The 19,109-nt window shown below is 39.3% G+C and overlaps 2 protein-coding genes across 2 annotated transcripts; one reads left to right on the top strand and one right to left on the bottom strand.

The window, feature by feature from the left end:
- Positions 1 to 3,773: 3,773 nt before the first annotated feature.
- On the bottom strand, positions 3,774 to 6,717 carry rps23 (ribosomal protein S23). Its single transcript, XM_053316287.1, has 4 exons — positions 6,665 to 6,717; positions 5,023 to 5,182; positions 4,506 to 4,626; positions 3,774 to 3,962 (listed from the first exon to the last, which is right to left on the bottom strand). The coding sequence occupies exons 1-4, from the start codon at positions 6,666 to 6,668 to the stop codon at positions 3,816 to 3,818; spliced, it is 432 nt and encodes a 143-aa protein (XP_053172262.1). The 5' UTR covers positions 6,669 to 6,717; the 3' UTR covers positions 3,774 to 3,815.
- A 7,310-nt stretch (positions 6,718 to 14,027) lies between these two features.
- Positions 14,028 to 17,182, top strand: atp6ap1la (ATPase H+ transporting accessory protein 1 like a). Its single transcript, XM_053315587.1, has 5 exons — positions 14,028 to 14,105; positions 14,888 to 15,042; positions 15,235 to 15,285; positions 16,053 to 16,290; positions 16,919 to 17,182. Exons 1-5 carry the CDS (start codon positions 14,028 to 14,030, stop codon positions 17,180 to 17,182), a joined length of 786 nt encoding a protein of 261 aa, XP_053171562.1.
- Positions 17,183 to 19,109: the final 1,927 nt, after the last annotated feature.

Here is a 19,109-nt window from a genome sequence, read left to right as displayed (position 1 = left end):
ATGTGCAATTTGTGCTGCAGCAATCATAAAAAGACACAAGACAACAGTTAAACATGTGATTCCTAAACCATGGGAGCTACTCTGCTGCTGTGACAGACAGCCTCCAGATTTTGGACCAGGCTGCAGAGATTTACTCCCATTCAGCCAACAAGAGCTTCCACATGTCCAGCACTGAAATTGGGTGAAACTTTTAATTATATTATTGCATAAAAACAAGGACTGTGGATTTTAGTCCTCCATCACTCACACTGAACATGTATTAAGAATCAGGCACCTGTAGGTTTCTTTAGGGGATCTACACCAAACCCAGACTTACAGCATGCATACATTCAGCTAAGTGAACCAGTTTTGTGCCAGGAATCAGATAGTATGACATTCACATATAGTGCAAATGAAAAGAGCAAGTGGAGGTCGAGGGGGCAGGTGGGTTCAAATGAGAAGTTCATGTGCTGTATCAGACCAGCAGTCAATATATTGGCTTTTCTTAATATGTAATTATAAACATGTTTCCTTCTTCAAACTATTCACAAATATTGTACAAGGAAGTCAGAACTATTGGCAGTAAACTGAAGTAAAAACAAAGGGACTAACAGGATATTTCAACATTTGTTTTCAGAGATATTTAAAGCTGTATATTTCTGTTCTGACACACGAGGTCATATAGTGGGTTTTTTTTACCTTTCGGTTGTGTCTCAGGTTGTTTGTTTGGTTCCCTCTACTCAGCCGTGGCGTCCCTGGAAATTTAAAAGTGGGTCTGTTGTTGTTGAAGTGAGGGAGGAGGGCTCTGACCTGGTTGGCTGAAACCAGAGCTGCACGTTCACATGGGTCCCGTCCATTAGCGTTTGGCACTTCCCCGATCGTCCACACTGTCTTTAAACAGCAGAGACTCCAAACACAGACACGAGACTTACCTTAAAGATCTGGGTGGATGTCTGTCTTAGAAAAGTGACATAAAATTGTAGAAATTCAGGAACAATGCAGGAACAATGAGAAGATTCATCGTCCATGTTTCAGCTGTCAAACTGCAGCGTTCTGGCTGAGAGGACTGGGGATCAGATACCTGTTACTATTTTTATCCCCTCCAGCAAAGTTTATGTAGTTCACTGCAGCAGACAGCTGACAGACACAGCATGACAGATCATGGTTGGTGTTAAATACTGATGCACCTGCACTCCAGGGTTTTTACTATGTGTATTGTATGAACCCCATCAGATTGAATCTCCCGTTGAGTGCAGCAAACGCAGCATCATGACCAACACGAAATGATTCTCCTGTGATGGAATAATCCCACCTGGTCCCAAGTCCTCTAGATCTTAACCCTCCTGTTGTCCTTGAGTCAAGGAAAGGAGGGAGGAAAGAAAGAGAGAAGGAGGGAAGGAAGGAAAGGAGAGGAGGAAGAAAAGAAGGAAGGAAGGAAGGAAGGAAGGAAAGGAGGGAAGGAAAGGATGAGGAAGGAGGGAGGGAGGAAAGAAATACAGAAGGAGGGAAGGAAGGAAGAAGGAAGAAGGAAGGGAGGGAGGGAGGAAAGAAAGAGAGAAGGAGGGAAGGGAGGAAGGAAAGGAGGGAGAAAAGAACGAAGGAAAGAAGAAAGGAGGGAGGAAGGAAAGAGACAAGAAGGGAAGAAGGAAAGGAGAGAGGGAGGAAAGAAAGAGAGAAGGAGGGAAGGAAGGAAGGAAATGAGGGAGAGAAGAAGGAAGGAAAGGATGGAGGAAGGAAAGGAGGGAGGAAGGAAAGAAAGAGAGATGGAGGGAAGGGAGGAAGGAAAGGAGGGAGAAAAGAACGAAGGAAAGAAGAAAGGAGGGAGGAAGGAAAGAGAGAAGGAGGGAAGAAGGAAAGGAGAGAGGGAGGAAAGAAAGAGAGAAGGAGGGAAGGAAGGAAGGAAATGAGGGAGAGAAGAAGGAAGGAAAGGATGGAGGAAGGAAAGGATGGAGGAAGGAAAGAAAGAGAGATGGAGGGAAGGGAGGAAGGAAAGGAGGGAGAAAAGAACAAAGGAAAGAAGAAAGGGGGGGGGGAAGAGAGAAGGAGGGAAGAAGGAAAGGAGAGAGGGAGGAAAGAAAGAGAGAAGGAGGGAAGGAAGGAAGGAAATGAGGGAGAGAAGAAGGAAGGAAAGGATGGAGGAAGGAAAGGAGGGAGGGAGGAAAGAAAGAGAGAAGGAGGGAAGAAGGAACAGTCAAAACGGACGGTGTCAGTTTGACCCGGGAGGACGACACAAGGGTTAAAACAAGATTTTGACCTAGAACTAGAATGATGAGCGAGTGCCAAAAAATTAACTATTCATGCAAAACCTGTCTTAGATTAACAGAGAATGAAGATGGCATGTGAGATAATGACTAAAGCAGGTCCTTTAGTCATTGTCTTACATGCAGGTCCGTAATGATTGTGACTAAAAAGGAAGATAGAGAGTTAAGTTCCATCTCTGTAGTTCTTATATTAAGGTTGTCTTTGTGTTAAGACTTCAGAAGATACATGTTTTGTCTGTCCTATTTTTTTTCTCTGACGTCAAGGACCACATTAGAAACAAGTGGTCTCATTTTTACTTGTTATCGCTGGCCTTTATTGTCTTCTAAATCAGATCAGCCGTGCAAGTGCTCTTAACAAATTCACATTTAAGTGAACTGAAATACAATTAACCTTTGACTTTCGGAGTCCTGAGACAGTTTTACCCATTTTGTAATTCAACTTTGGACAAAGGGAGACAGTCAGCAATTAATCATTTCCTCAAAACAGTCAGTTTAATTACTCCAATATACAGAAAATTAATTATTTACTTGAAGGCATTGTGTGAAAATTGTGAAGGATTTGCCAAAGCGGGCAAAAATTGAAAAAAATGACAGGGACGGGTAGTGTCTAAAAAGTCAAAAATAGGAAGGGTGGGGGATTGTCCCAAAACTTGATACAAGGGGCCAGAGGGGCGGGCTGAATGAAAAATGTGTAAAATCAAGCACCGTGTATTAAACCAACCCTATAGGCATTTTGTTGCAGGACACATTTTAAGCACAGGTGTCAGTAATATAATTAATGTTGGCTGAATTTCATAGTTTCAGGGTATTGGTTTTGTACACATTAGGACAGTCACTGGGACAGTGTGAGAAGCAAGCCATCCTTAACGTCATTAGTAACATCTTCCTACTATCATAAGTCTGTTGCAAAGAACCTTATATAAAATTATGTTTATTAAATTAAAACTCTGAATGAAATAGGCAACATATAGGTATTTTTATTTCCTGTCCGGCTGCTCAAGGTAAAACAACATGGCAGCTGTGGTTAAAGCGTCTGGTGCATCAGGATGTCACCAAGCTTTTTATTCTCCCATCTTACATTCATCTGTGTTTCAATTTTAATAATTACAGCTGATGACATGGATCGAACATCTGCATTTTACACCCTGTGAAGCTTTCAGTATTTTTTCCTCGACAATTTAACTACACTTGAGTATTAGGCTCTTAACTCTGTATAAAGAGATTAAAACAAAACAAAAAAAGACTTAATTTTGTAGCTCGCTCGACCACAGCTCCCTATAGCCGCTTGGCCTTTTGGCAGTGGTAGTGACAGAACTTCAATCCCTGGGTATACCATGAACCTTTTCCAACAGAGGCTTCCCCGTGTAATACAAATAAGAAATTTGTGCAACGAACATTTTCACTGGCTAAGCAGTCACATGTAAACAGCTGCACTAATTTTCATGCTTTCAAAGTCCTACACATCCTTTAGAAAGATGTGAATATTTCCTCGTGAGTAACAAAGAATTCAATGAAAACACGAGACAATCAGACTGTAATTGAAAATGTGTTTATTTTATTTTCTGCCACAACTATTTATGACCTTGGTCTCTCCTTCTTGCCTTTGTACAGTGCCAGCAGGGACACGTTGGCAACCTTGACCACCTTGAAACGAACTCCAGGAATATCACCAACGGCGTGACCTTTACGTCCGAATCCTGCCACCAGAACCTCGTCGTTTTCCTGCAGGAGCGGAGAAGAGGAAGAAGAGAGAAGGGTGTCAGTGCCAACCGAGCAGAGCTAACATATCTCATTGGCCATAAATTTCATATCAAAAAAGGAGGGATGAAGTCAAAATGCAAGTTTCAGATGCAGGAAGAGTTCACTCAACACTTAAATGTCTATAGATTTTGGGAAAAAACTCAAATCCAGATCAAGTTTGGCATCTGACCTGCAGACAATTTAGACCCCGATAGATTTTTCTGAAAGCTGTGAAATTATGTGATCAGATCATAAATCATTGTCTGACTTGAGCAGCCGTTGGGTTTGTACGATTAGTCTGGATGGGCAGTCAAACTAAAATGCCTTAGCCTTGGAGGGGAGGAGTGATGGCTGAGGAAACAGACATCTAACTCATCCAGACAAGCACTAGTTTCCTACTCAGGTTGACTTCTAGCTTTATTTCTTTGGTGCAGATTCTTGACAGAAACCTCTGGCTGCACCATCACTCGCATTTCACAGATTTTTTCCTGTTTAAAAAAAAACGTGTGCAGCTTTGCCATTTACCTCGATGAAGTTGAGGCAACCGTCATTGGGGACGAAGGCGGTGATCTTCTTGCCGTTCTTGATGAGCTGAACTCTCACACATTTCCTGATGGCAGAGTTAGGCTGCTTAGCCTCAACACCACTGTAGAGAGAAAACAACTTTCATTAAAAAAGATGCAAAAATAAACAGTTTGAACTAAGTGGGCATCTGTACAAGTGCCACATAGATCTGCCCTCTAAATACACTCTGTGCATAAAGTTGTATTTTGGGAGGATTTTATCTTAAATGTTTTATCCCCAGTCTGTGACACCAGCAGTAGATCAGTTATGAAAAAATAAGAAAATTAAAAGAATTTTATAAGATGAAAGCACCACAATGCTGAAAACATGAAAGTGTAAAAGACTGCAATGATTAACACTAAAACATTCTTCAGAGAGACGCATCAGGTTTTTCCCCCACCAAAGTTCAAGCAGGAGGTATTGAGATCGGGGGGTCTCTCAGCCATCACCTCAGCTTGGCAGGTCAGATGGTACTTACACTTTCTCAAGGACGATGCCTTTGGCGTGAGAGGCTCCTCCGAAGGGGTTGGCCTTCAGGGCTGTACCCAGATGGGCCTTCTTGTATTGTTTATCGTGCCATTTCTGCTCACGACGGTGGTTACGGAGCTTCCTGGCGGTACGCAGACCACGACACTTTCCTGAAAGAAAAAGAGCGACAGGAACATTTAGTTGGAGCCAACGCAGGACTGCTGTCTTATTTAGTTTGATATGAAAAACAAACAATTTGTGTCTCATATTTAAAGAGATCAGTGTTTACAAGCTACACGATGTTCCTACAGAACGAACATTCACTTAAGGCAATGATGCAAAAAAAAACTATATGCTTTTGTGCCAGAATGATACAGTGTACAACATTCAAACATGGAGACCTAACCTTAATTACTTTGACAGGCTCAACATTTTTCAAGTGTGTCTTAAAACAGTCTGGTGTCCATATGAACAGTGCAAGAGGTTTTCCTCACTGATCATTCCTCCTGTTCATACTGGCTAATAAAATACCTTTAAATGTGCTTTCAATGTAAGTGATGAAGTCAAAATCCACTGTGTCCACAGTCAATTAATGCAAAAATGCATTTAAAAGTAGATGTGAAGCTTGAGGCTTCAGCAGTCTGCATTAGTCATACCAAGTGGATATCTGATACATTTACAGTCTTTTTAGCATCAAATTCCCTCAATCAAAAGAGGGACATTAGCACAAAACACAATGTTATTAGCTTCTGATAAACTTTTAGCACAGGAGGAGGAAGTGCAGATATTGCTCCCCATCACTTACATTGAAAGTATATTCTGAAGCAATCTTATAATGGCCAATATAAATGATTAAAGCAAGAAAAACATTTATTTGGGCTCCTGACTGTTTGAAGACTTGAAAAACTGACTGAATTATAATTTAACACACGAGATACAAACTAGAAAAACATCCAACAGAACCGGACTGGTAACATGGTTAATAATCAGGCTTTGTTTGTCACAATTATCATCATTTAATTAATTTTTCACCAATTAAAAGCAAAAGAAAAACAATGTGGCATAAACTAAAAGACATTAAATCAAAATGACTTAATCAAAATATCCAGCGTTTCACTTCGACTACCTTAAACTCAAATGCCTGTTAAGTAACCATATTTACCACAAATAATTTTCACTGCTTATCCAAAGGGAACAAACACTTTCTACACTCACAATTCAACCATTTTAGTGAGTTTTAATCGCAGACATTCATCTAAAACCTGCAGATTACGTTTATCTACAATGATCCAACTTTAACTAACGATAACAATCCGAGTCTCCACAGACATCAGAATCCAAGTAAAGCTCAATATTAGTACTTTAACATGTTGTTAATTCATATTTTAATGTGAGATAAAAATCATTTTAATGTGAGGATGAACCGGCCGTGATGCTAAGCTAACATGCTAACACGCCGCGCTATGGCCGCTCCACGTTGCGGACAAACAAGAGCCGTAAAAACGATTAAATTCACCCGCTAATGTGGAGTTTAACTGTCAGAAACACAACGATAATAGTTTATAAGATCTTCATGTATAACATCGATGTGTAAAACCCGAGCAGTGAAGGTAATTATGTGTTATTTTTCAGGTATAAAGTGAGAGACGAACCCATGATGCAGCGAGTCAGGGAGGAAAGGAAGGATCCAGCATGCACCGCGGCAATGTCTAGTCTGAGGACCCCGGATAGGAGGAGAAAAGGGGCTACACAGAACGCCTGACTGAAAATAAGACACGTTTTAACCATAGACTGTGTTCATTAACAGTGTTAAGGAGTAACTAGTTACATGTAATAGCGTCATGTAGTTTAATGACAAAATAAATGTAACTGTAATCGGTTACAGTTACTGAGAAAAAAATGTAATTGAATTAGTTACTTATGAAAATGTTGACGATTACAAAGGAGGTTATATCTGAAGTCCGACCTTTAAGGTTTTGCTCCGGAGGTTTTTTCCTCAGTTTTTAGTATTTAACATATTGCTGAATACATATATTGCTGTTTTTAATTCTTTGAAATCAACATTTTTTTATATTTAGTAAATAAATTATGACTTGGGCTTAAATGGTGTCACAGTACCAATTAAGCCCATACCAGACTTTCTTTCATACCTTTATGTTATGGTTTAATATCTTATCTACATGAACTAATGAATACATTTTCATATGAGAGATAAATGTTGCTTCATAAGAAATGATCTCCCTTATAAATCATGTCAGTATCCATGAAAAGCACCTAAACTTAAGTTTTGGCGCTTAATAGGTAGCCTACACTTACCCAACAGGTGAAAACATTCATTAGAAAATTAGAAAAGTAATCAAAAAGTAATCAAATATAATAAGTTACATTACTCTGAGTAATTTAAATAATTACATTACTTATTGCATTTTTAAACAGAGTAACTAGTAATCTGTAACCTATTACATTTCCAAAGTAACCTTCCCAACCCTGATTATACACTAACTAACATACTTCATATTGTCAGAATATGATCAAAACCATGATACAGGTGTGCATGTAAACACACTTACTGGTCATTAATTAAGGTTTGATAGCTGTTAAGATGTTACGCAGCCTGTGAGGTAACAGGAAACACTCCTCCTCTATATTCATATCATTACTTTCCCAATCAGCGCTGTCCTGAGTGACATCCCTTCCTCTGTAAACTATAAGTGCTAAATACGTAAAGACATCCCAGACTTTTCAACAGACTTGCTGAAAAACTTATTGTTAAAAAATGTAGTCAATAACATAATCTAAGTACCACAATAACAATAATAATAATAAACGATTTACTTAATAAAATTCTTGTAACAATTTTTAAGTATTATGTACATCTCACTTGCCAGTATCAAGTATAATGTACTTAATTCTAAACTTAACATCTGTGAAAATATTGAGTTAATGTTACTTAATTATATTTAAGCATAAATATTTTTTATTTAAACTAATTAATTCATTTTTTCACAGACAGAAATGTCACTGTTGTAAATCTTATCATTTAGAGTTATGAAGTAGCTAAGTAGATTTTATTATACATTTTCATTGTCAATTACTTAGTTGTATGAAATTATGTTACTCATTATAATTATGTAATTGATAAATATTAATAAATCTTTTTATACATCACAAATCATACAACGACAATATAAAATACAATCAAACTATTTATTTTTTTAGTAAACATTAATTAATAACTCCATTCAAATGACCCGACACAGTCTACAATCAAGTGCATTTAGTAAAAACTCTTGGTTTGAAATGATAAACGATGCCCCTGGGGACTGGACCTCTTATTTTAAACATCTAAAATGTCAGCATTTATAAATGTAACAGTGGCATGACTAGCATTAGTCAGCAAAACATGGAGACCCCCACTTATATCGTTTTACAATGGAGCTGAAATTACCATAGCATGACTGAATGCTCATTCAGGTGTCAAGAAAATCAAATCACCATTCACTTACAGTCCCCAAGCCTGCATGTACCACAGTGTATGTATATTGTATAATAATTGTATTATTCTGTACATGTTGTTGACTGAAGGCATCTTAAGTGCTCTGCTCTGTCAGTTTAATCATCATCTCTTAATCTACTGAAATTAAATTCATTTGGCTGAGCTGCTCTGAAAATAAGAGTGAGAGAGAACAATGCCTTTAACCGGTGGGCAGGACCCTCTCTGCTGAGTCTGACTCTGTCCTTCCCTGATTGGCTGATTCATCAGTCTGTCAGGGGGGGCTTACAGACGGTGGGCTGATTAAAGTAGATTAGGAGAGAGAGAGAGAGCGAGAGGACAGGGGGAGAGAGTGTGCTGGCATCACGCTCTGGTCACCACAGCGATGGCTTCACCGTGGAATCACTGCTGCATCCTCCTCCTCCTCTCTCTCCTCTTCCTCCTCCTGCATCTGCAGTCTTCCTCCTGTCTCGACCGACCACCGGCTGACAGGTAGGTGAACAAACTGAGAAATAGACTCAGAGATGTAGTTTTACCTTGATGATTGGTGTTGTTGTTTTTGACCTCTGCTGAAGCTTTAATCTTTGACACTTGACACATCAGTCAGGATTACTGATGCGTTTCTGCTGCTGGACCCACGAAACCATATGTGGAGTTTCATTGATTGTGTTTCTTTCAAGCTGCATTAACTAATTTTTGTATTTGGTCATTTGGGGACGGAGGGACACACCGAGAACCTCTGATGTATTATCACCTTATAAAGTAGTTGTGGAAAATATGTTTTACACATTTTACACACCCAGTAAACACCTGATCATCCCACTGGAGTCTTGTTTGCGTCCTCCACATGAATACACATCCAAGACTGACTCTCCTTTTAGCTCTGATTGTTCTCCAGTCAAACAGCCGCCTGCTGCTGGAAACACTGAGACTGAACCAAAATTGTGAATGTGCCCTAAAACCAAAACCAGGAGCTAAAAGAGGCAAAAAAGCCCTGCAGAGCTGCAGAGCTTGTCCAAACCAGAGCTGGAACAAGACTGAATATTGGTCATAATGGACACAAGTCAGTATCCAAATCTCCAGTTACGTCCAAGACTGATGACTCTGCATCTCAGGATTTATGTCCACTTCCACTGTTCAATGGTATTGCAGGAAGTTGTGTGTCCTTTGTGTAGAGAGGGGGGAAATAAGGGTGTGGAAGTCATGGTGGTGGTAGATGGGTATTTAGCAAGTAGTTCTGCAGTGATTAGTCAGTATAAAAATAACTATTTCAACAGTTCTGATGAAAAATTAATAATTTTAATTAATTTTTAAGCAGAAACGCCAAATATTTGCTTGTTCTAGCTTCTTATATGTGATGATTTAATGCTTTCTTTGTCATACATGAAAAACAATTGTAATATCTTTGGGCTTGGGTCGGTTGGTTGAATAAAATCTATTTATAAAGATGTCACCTTTGACTTTGGAAAATGAGCAGAGTCAGCCCTACACGTCTGACTTTCATTTAGGAGCTTGCATGCCGTTGCAGACCTGAAGATATTGTTCCCATTTTCATTAACCATGACCACAATGTTTAGCTAACATAAGTGTCATAACTGCCTTAAAATGCCTTAAAATACTATTATATACTATTATTTGCCTTAACCATGATCCCCCTCACCTCAATCACACATAACATATTTGCTGTGTGCAGATTTCATTGAAAGCTAGAATTGTAAAAACGCTGGTATTGGTCCTGAAAGAATCTGTGGTCATTAAATGTTACTCTGTGTCTGCTGGAATAGCTGCTCGTAGTGTCATTCTTTGCAGTGTGCAGCTGTTGACGGCAGAGGAGGGAGAAACTGCAAAATCTCCTTTTGGCTGAGAGCCACCCTCTCCTTTATGAGTGTGTGTGTGCTCATGTTTGTATGATTATATAATCAGTGCAATCCCACGATGTACACCTCTTCTGACCCAGTACACCAGAGGAGTGAAACCTTTTATTTGGGCTGTTGGGAGGACTTGCTCTAATACATTTATTATACGCAGAGAAAAATGTGTTTTTTTCTGCATCTGCAGAGGTTTTTATCCTGACAGGCACTAAGTCCTCAGACAGAGGCGGAGCGTGCACCAGACTCATTTAGATTAGGCTGTCCATGGCCAGACAACTTTGGTTGATTATTTTGCACAGAATTAGGCTACGCTCCTCCCAAACTGAGCAGAGGAGACTCAGTGTGTTTTGGTTTTTGACAGACACACATGGATAAACCCTCATATTAGATTAAACAACTGTGTGTTTTGCTTGACATACCTTAAACATGATGTATGTAAAATGTTTTTCTACAGATTTGACCAAACATATTCCAAAATGGAGTACGTACATTTTGAACTGCAGATGGACATTTGGCATCTACAGACTTTACATTAGTTATAAGGTGAACAGAAGTACATGTGAAGTATATTCTGGGCTTTCATGTGAAGCAATATGAAAACTGAAATGTACTTTTTCTCCATGAATCCTGCTGGTCTCTGCATGTCTCTAAAAATATATTTTCTCAATCAGCTTCTTAAAAGTGGAGTCTTTCATCACCACACACTCTTTTCTGCCAAAGTTTTAACAGTTTTGGTGATTTCACACGAGGGATCTCTGTGGGGGGTTTATCTATTCTCTTCTCACTGGTTTGAAGCTGGCGGATTCAGGTCTAAAATCTATAATGCTACATACTTACGAACCAAGATTAATATTTACCAATTTGACACAAAACTGAGAACACAAGGTTGTTTTTCCAAAGCTTTCAATCACATCACATGACCTTCCTCGTGGCCTTCCTTCTGCTTTAACTTTTAGCTTTCTTATTTACAAGTAATGTCCACTGAAATTAAATGGCATACATATCTGATCTGTAAATCCTTTGTCTTCTGTTCTCCTTTGAGAAAAAGTTAGAAAACAAAAGAGATAAATGTAGACATTAAATTCTCTGATTTCATGATTGCACCCCTGAGTTTTACATTATTTAAATTAAATACCTTCCGCCATCCGCTTACATAGCTGTAGACTTTATTACAATAAAAGCTAATGCAATCATAGGCAGAGCAGATGGTCACACTGAGCCTGACCGCATCCTGCTACTCAACTCAAGAGCTACAGATGCTGAACAACAGCCCACCTTTCCTGCTAAATGCTCCTTCATATCTCACCTTCAAACATGAACACACAAAAAGACCTTCACTGGGGAAAAGTGCTAATTAGCTGCTCAGCTCCAGCCCATTAAACAGCATGTAAACATCCTGCAAATGTCTCTTCAGACCAGTTGGATGCTGGTTTGGTTGTTGTTGCTCAACACACTGCCTGCCCATCATTTAGCCGTGCAGCTCGTTTACTTCGTCTCTGTTCATATGGTGTAACAGCGGTAGTCTTTCAAATGACGTCAATCAACCAAAGACACTGACATCTTCCTCCAGCTGAGTTAGACAAAAAGGAGCATTTTGCGGAGATATGGTTGATCTCCGGGGAGTCATCGGAGTTAAAGTGATGAATACCAGACGATTAATAGCCTACTCTCACTTCAGCTGTAGTTTTATGGAGGGAGGCGTTATTGTGGTACATGTCATCGTTTCAGTGCTACAAGACAAACAAAGACTAAATTAGCTACAAGGCTCAGCTAAGCATCTTCTCCCATTAAAGTAAACTCTGACGGAAGTGTGACGACACTATATAGACACCCAGGTAGCGGTCATTACAATGTCTTCTTCATAACACAAAAGTATTAACATGTAAAGAAGGATGATTACTGTGATTCAGTTCGACTTCAATATTGTAAAAAAAAACAAAAAAACTACGGCCGGTTCTCTGGGTTATTTTGAAGCTTCGTCCTTGATGTTGCCTTACTCGACCTGTTGATCTGCACAGGCTCAGGATTCTTTATATAAAACCTGAATGTGCTGCATGTTTTTGTGAAAGACAATCATGGCTTGTATTTGGTGTTAAGCTGATCCTGATATGAACTCATTGTCCGTTATATTTCGCCTACAAGAGTCTAATTTCCCTGTCTCTGTAATCTGGGTCAGAGAGGGTCCTCTCAGGATCAGTACATTTCTGTACCAGACAGATCTGTTACCTTAAGGATTAATCCACAAGGTGAACGGCTGGAGTACAGGACAACCCAGATGCATTGTGGGTGCTTGATACCTCATGGGTTACTCTCCTGGTCATTATCTTCTATTTTTAACCATCATCATTTATATTTGTCCTGGGTAATTTAAAATATTGATATGATGTTGCCTTACATGTTAATCCTTTTCTAATATTTTGAGTTTTTTCACTACTGTCTGAAGGTTCTTATCGCCGTCTAAATATACTCCAGTTTAATTTGGTTTTTATGAGACACTATTCAGTTGTATCTAATAAGCACATATCTAATCCTAAACATTTCTGGATTTAGCTAAAGTTCATGCCACACACTGTCAACTGATAATGAGTTAGAATGATACCCTGAAGATGAAAATATCAATACCACCATTTTAAAGAAATGTATTTTTAGCAACTGAAAACAAAATGTAATAGTAACTAATTGTTGAAAAAAAGAAGAACGACTCATGGATAAGAAGCAGAAGTCCAAAATTAAAAGTCTTAAGTGAGAAACAAATTATTAACACATTGGTTGTAGTTTTCTAGAAGACAACATGACATGTGATTGATGGTGGGGAACATTGAACATTGTTTCAGTTATTGATTAATCCTCCTGTCACTTCTGTTTACAGTCCTGCTGTCTTTCCAGTTCATGGTAAGTCCATCTGTCTGTATCTGTCTATCTGTCAGTCATTATGACCACTGACTGTCTTCTTGGCTTGAAAGTCTTCCCATAAACTCCACCACTGGATTGTCTGCTATCAACATTTCAGGAATTGTTAACCCTCCTGTTGTCCTCGAGTCAAGGAAGGAAGGATGGAAGGGAGGAAGAAGGAAGGAAAGGATTGAGGAAGGAAGGGAGGGAGGGTGAAGGAAGGAAAAGAGAAAGGAAGGAAGGAAGGAAGGAAGGAAGGAAGGAGAAAGGAAAAGAGGAGGGAAGGAAAGAAGGAAGGAAGGAAAGAATTAAGGAAGGAAAGGAAGGAAGGGAGGTAGGAAAGGAAGGAAGGAGGGAGAAAGGAAAAGAGGAAGGAAGGAAGGAAGGATGGAAGGTGGGAGGGAGGGAGAAAGGAAAAGAGGAAGGAAGGAAGGAGGGAGAAAGAAAAAGAAGAAGGAAGGAAGGATGGAAGGAGGGAGGGAGGGAGAAAGGAAAAGAGGAAGGAAGGAAGGAAGGAAGGAAGGAAGCAAGGAAGGAAGAAAGGAAGGAACGGTCAAAACAGACAGGGTCAATTTGACCCGGGAGGACGACACAAAGGTTAAAAAAGTGTTTGGTTTAGTTTGGCGAATATATATTTTTGGCCTTACAAAGGATTGAGAGCTTTTACCAGTGAGAGGAGCTTTAAAATATCTATATAAATACGACTTGTTTCATAAAACTAAATTAATCTAGTTATTGTCTGTCTCTCCAGATGAAGGGATGGCGGAGAGTGATGGAGGGATGAGGATGGAGGAGAGTTTGGTTCCTGCTGGACAACCATTCAAACGACTGCTGCAGGTAAAATCAGTGGAGGAAAGAGGAAGTTTTAACTCTACTGATATTCAACTTTAAATAAAGAGCAGTGGGAGCAAAAGTAGCTGTGCCAACATGTAGAAACACATCACAAAAGTCCTGCATGCGACATTTTACTTTAGTGAAGATAAGCAAGAATCAGCTGAAAATCTAAAATAAAGTAATTAAATATGAAGAAGGGTTTAGTTTCACTGTTGAGTGAAATAATTGTAGTTTTAGGGTTTTCTTACTCTTTCAGGTCAGTTGAAGAAGAGAAAGGAAGGAAAGAAGGATAGTATAAATGAAGTTTAACAGGAAAGATATAAAAGGATAAAAAGAAGGAATGATATGGTATAAAAAGGAAAACCAGTTGCTTCAGAGGTTGTAATGATACACATGTTTACAGTCATATTCATATGAGATCAGATATGCAAACAAGAGTATCTATAAGTTAAGTATTGGGTGAATTAGTCAGGAGTTTCTCATTAGCAATCGACAAAAACTATCAACACAAAGTGAAATAGTGTTTCACATCATTTTTTGCCTCCTCTCCAGTCTCTAGATGTATCACGGAGAAAATTACTTCAGATGCCAGGATATGCCGTTCCCTTTCCTCCCCTCAAGGTGATGTAGTCTACAGTCGATGATTCAGCTTTAACACAGTAAAGTATGGCAGTGTACTGCATTGCTGCCACTATGACAATAGTGCTGTGTTTGTCTAATTTTATTCTGACTGCCCCAGTTTTTACCAAGAGGAGAGTCATAATACTCATCTCTCTGCCCACCAGGTGTTGTCCAATGGGGAGCCGTGTCTCCTGTTCCAGGCCAGGAGGCTGTCTCTCCGCTATGAGAGGCAGAAGCAGCTGGACCTGACGGAGCAAGCCTTCTCTCCTCAGAAACCTGTCGACACCAGTCAGTCTGTCTGCAGCAGAGACAAGGCCACGTATGTAAAGCCGTGACCCATCTGTGTACCTGTCTGTCTGATGTGCACAGACCATTAAAAGCAAACATTACTTATTTAGATTTAACTGTTTGTTGATGTGAAAAGGAGACAACTTGTCAAATCAGTTCAAACTGAGATCTCAGCTGTTCAGACAACTGACTGTGCATCTATCTGTCTGTATGTCTTCATCAGGCTGGTCATGAGGTTTGGTGATGTGGAGGATGTAAGAGACCTTTTCATCAGGTAAGTCATACCTTTAAAATATTCATAAATTCTGGATTTTACAAAAAAGGGAAAGCTACAAAGTTTATCTCATTTATGGAAAGACCTTACCTAATTATTAGTCAAAGGAGAGTATTTTCATGTTTTAACGTATATTTAAAGTCATATCAAGGCTAATCCACAAAAATCCACAGCCTTGAAAGCACCACAAGCATGCTGAAAGACTCACTATAGTCCAGCAAACAAAATGGTTGGATAAGTGAAAAATGGAGAAGGTTGAACTTTGCTATTCTTTGATCCTTAGTGGGCCGTCAATGTAAAGTTTTCAGACTGAAAACAGCCAGTAAAACAATGCAGGGGGCTGTGTTGATGGGTGTAGGTTGTTTAAGGCTGGTTTCAGTAACAGATTTATGAGTTTGAAGCCTTCTCAGACAGTACAAAAAACACCACTGTGATTTTTACTTTAAAACATGAGTTTACAACTCTGGAAAGTTATGACAGCTTTACTTTATATTTTGTTGCAGTGAATTCAAGGTGAACAGTAGAAATGCAGTGTTCATGCTACAAAGGACTCTACCAGGATGTCTGCTTAGTTGCACTTATTTAATTGCCCGTTGACATCACCTTGCAGTCTTGCAAAAGTTCAGCCTGGTTAATCTCTTTTGCTGGACGATAAAACCCAGTGAGTAATCTACAATAACACAGGACAGAGCAGGACTGCAGGAGATGAGTAGAAACACATTTGTTAATAATTTATCTTCCTCTCCTCTCGTTCCTCTGGTGTCCAGACTGCAGCTGTCCAACACTTTCTACGAGTCTTCAGGTCAGTGGTGGTTCTCAGTGGACAGCATCTCGCTCCTTTACAACACCTCTGAGGAAGCTGTGTTCAATGCCAGCGAGGTGTATGCTCCTGCCTCCTCCTCCTACCACTGCCTCCATGTGAGCAGCCTGCAGCGGTACAGCGCCCTGCTGTTGCCCAGCACCGACCATGCCCGCCGCTGGACCGTCACCTTCACTGACTTCCAGGTACGTGTCTGTTTAGAAACCTCACACAGGGTCTGACTAATGCCTAATAGCCTCCAGCCACCACCAGCATAACAAATGACATCTGTAGAAACTATCATAATCAGTATTTTATTTGACTATTCACTAAACCTCTCCTCTGAATACTGTCTATAGCTTAGCAACCGTCACTAGGGATGGAAGGCTTTGCCAAGAGTTTGGAGGGTTTTTCTTTTACTATCCTTTTCCAAACCAAAAACCAAAAACACAAGATAAGAAGTGTCTTAAACAGTACATTTGTCTGCTCTAACATGAACAACAATAGCCTCGTCTGGCCATTTTCTTTGTTAACAGCAGAAGTAACCCAGAAGTACTTCCAAGGCCAAGAACAGGCATAAAAAAACGTTTGTAATAAAAAAACAAACATACAATTTGGGAGAACATTTCATTCACATATATAGTTTGGTTACTTTGTTTTTTTTCTGGGTTCAAGATCAATATTTCAGCTTTTAGTTTTGAATTTCAACTTTTCAGTCTTTAAAATTGATAAACCATTTGGCCTCTTTTAACCTCAATAAGCAATAAAATTGAACTTTGAACACACATATTTTATCTTCTTGATTATTTTCAATACATCTGTCTCCTTTCACAGATTCAGGCGTTTAACGTCACCTCCGGTAAGTTTTCTCCTGCGAGTGACTGCGCCACTTTCCTGACGCCGGCCATCCTGATGGGCCTCGTCACTTCTCTCATCCTGCTGCTGGTCCTGGCCTACGCCCTGCACATGGTCATCCACCTGAAACACATCGAGCATGACAACGAACACAAGGCTGACATCTACTACACTGAAAACTCTGAACACCCTGAACACCCTGAACACTGTGTGGAAAACATCACTGAGAAAAACTTTTTGTAGTGTGAGCAGGAAGGTAATTAGAGACTGTCAATACATACACTTTAAAGAGCAATGCAGTTGATTTGACGCTGGTGTAATATACTTTAAGCTCAGGATTTGATTTTTTTAAAATATATTTCTAGTGCTTTGTAATTTGCCTATTAGTAAGTTTCTGTACATGTCTTTATAACAAATTTAATAAAACAGACATTGGAAGTCTACCTTTTGATTTATCTGTGTCCTTCTATAGTTATAGTTCTATATTGTATAATAGTGTAAATTAGTGTTATCATTATTTAGTTTGTTTGTTTGTATGTTTCTGTTTCAATAAGGGGAAAATGTCCTGACTTAGATACATATAGACTGGATCACCAATGCAGATCAACACAATGTCCTCTTCTTCAAGGCTGACGGCCATGCTAGCTGTTAGCCTGTCTTGCTAGTAGGCCATCATCTAGTTTTTCTAGCCAGCCTGAACTTTAATGTACTATGCAGTTTTTATTTTATAGGTTAAGCGATCGATGGCAAAGTCCCCAAAGTATTTCACAGTCCAAAACCATAAATCAAGCAAATATCACTCCTGGCAACATTCATTGACGTGTCCTTGATCCAGGACCAATTTGCTACAACACTGGTGTCGGCTTCAAGTTATTTAGGCTAACAAATAGTCACAGACAAAACTAAACCAATATACTTCAGGGATGAGGGTTATTATTCAAAGCCCATCATGATCTTGTTGAAGAAAATCACTCAAGTCCTTATTCATAGATTGCTATAAAGATGGTGGCTATATTGGTATTCCTGATTATGGTGAGCCTACTGACACAGAGCTGGTTTGAGACAGTAGACTGAACCAGAGGAAATAAAATGGAAGCATTTCATACACTAAGATCAAGGCAGTGGTCAGCAAATGAAAAGAAACAAAAGGCAGGAAGGAGGGGCATTTGCATTCAGACCTTATGATCTGACACACAGACAAGATCAGTGGGTAAAATATCACAAACCACTGTTAGAAAATATTCTATTTTATGGTGTAATTACTCTATGGTTAAGGTTTGGTTTAGGGAAAGATCATGGTTTGGGTTAAAATGATCACTTTGTTAAGGTTAAAGAAATATGTGTTGTGGGTTAAAGTTCCTGCTTGCTTAGTTTCCACTGCAGGAGCTTCAGGGTTCCTATATTTTACCAGGAATTTCCTGCAGTGGAAACGGGGCTAAAGTTAGGTGACATCAACAAAAACATTTAAAAAAAAAAGGGAAATGGGAAACGAAAGCATTTGTCTCTTGTTGCCAAGTACACTGTTTTGTTCTATCATTCATCCTCCCCTCCTATTCTAAATAATGAAATGTGTCACCTTCATTCAGTATATACATCATCTGAACTGCGCCATGGCTCCAGGTCATAATTACTACAGCTGATAGATGTCGTCTATCACTCAAGTTTAACCATGTGTCTTTTTTTGGTCAACTGACATTATGACCTATTGTGTTGTTTTTCTTGGGTAATGAGTTAGTATAAAATAGAGCACTTATGGTCTCCACAGAGAGACATACTTGTGTCATGTGGAGCAGTTTGGGTCTCCATATAATCAAGAATGATGTATTATTGAAGACTTTGGGTCCCCATAGCATAAGACATTATGTAATATTGTTCACATTGGGTCTTCATAGAATAAATCATGCAATGTTGTACACTTTGGGCCTCCACATTAACTAATAATTATATAAAGCTGAACACTTGGGTCTCCTCAAAGTATGTAATATTGAACACTTTGGGTCTCCATAGCATCACTCATGTACTATTGAACACTTTGGGCCTCAACAGAAAGTAATCATTATGTAATATTGAACACTTTGGGACCCCATAGCAATAAATCATGTACTGTTGAACACTTTAGGCCTCCATACAAGTAATCATTATGTAATATTGAACACTTTGGGCCCCCATA

The sequence above is a fragment of the Scomber japonicus genome, chromosome 3 (assembly GCF_027409825.1).
Source record: "Scomber japonicus isolate fScoJap1 chromosome 3, fScoJap1.pri, whole genome shotgun sequence".
NCBI lineage: Eukaryota > Metazoa > Chordata > Actinopteri > Scombriformes > Scombridae > Scomber > Scomber japonicus.
Note: the sequence above shows the minus strand (reverse complement) of the source record. Positions and strands in the feature narration are given on the sequence as shown.

Bases quoted from the DNA above. Each gene is read 5' to 3' on its own strand.
- rps23 (XM_053316287.1), bottom strand. The intron at 4,627-5,022 runs GTAAGTACCATC...TTCTCTCTACAG, and splicing joins GGCATCGTCCTTGAGAAAGT to TGGTGTTGAGGCTAAGCAGC. The intron at 3,963-4,505 runs GTAAATGGCAAA...CCGCTCCTGCAG, and splicing joins GTTGCCTCAACTTCATCGAG to GAAAACGACGAGGTTCTGGT.
- atp6ap1la (XM_053315587.1), top strand. From the start codon at position 14,028: ATGGCGGAGAGTGATGGAGGGATGAGGATGGAGGAGAGTTTGGTTCCT. The intron at 15,043-15,234 runs GTATGTAAAGCC...TGTCTTCATCAG, and splicing joins TGCAGCAGAGACAAGGCCAC to GCTGGTCATGAGGTTTGGTG. The intron at 16,291-16,918 runs GTACGTGTCTGT...CTCCTTTCACAG, and splicing joins TCACCTTCACTGACTTCCAG to ATTCAGGCGTTTAACGTCAC.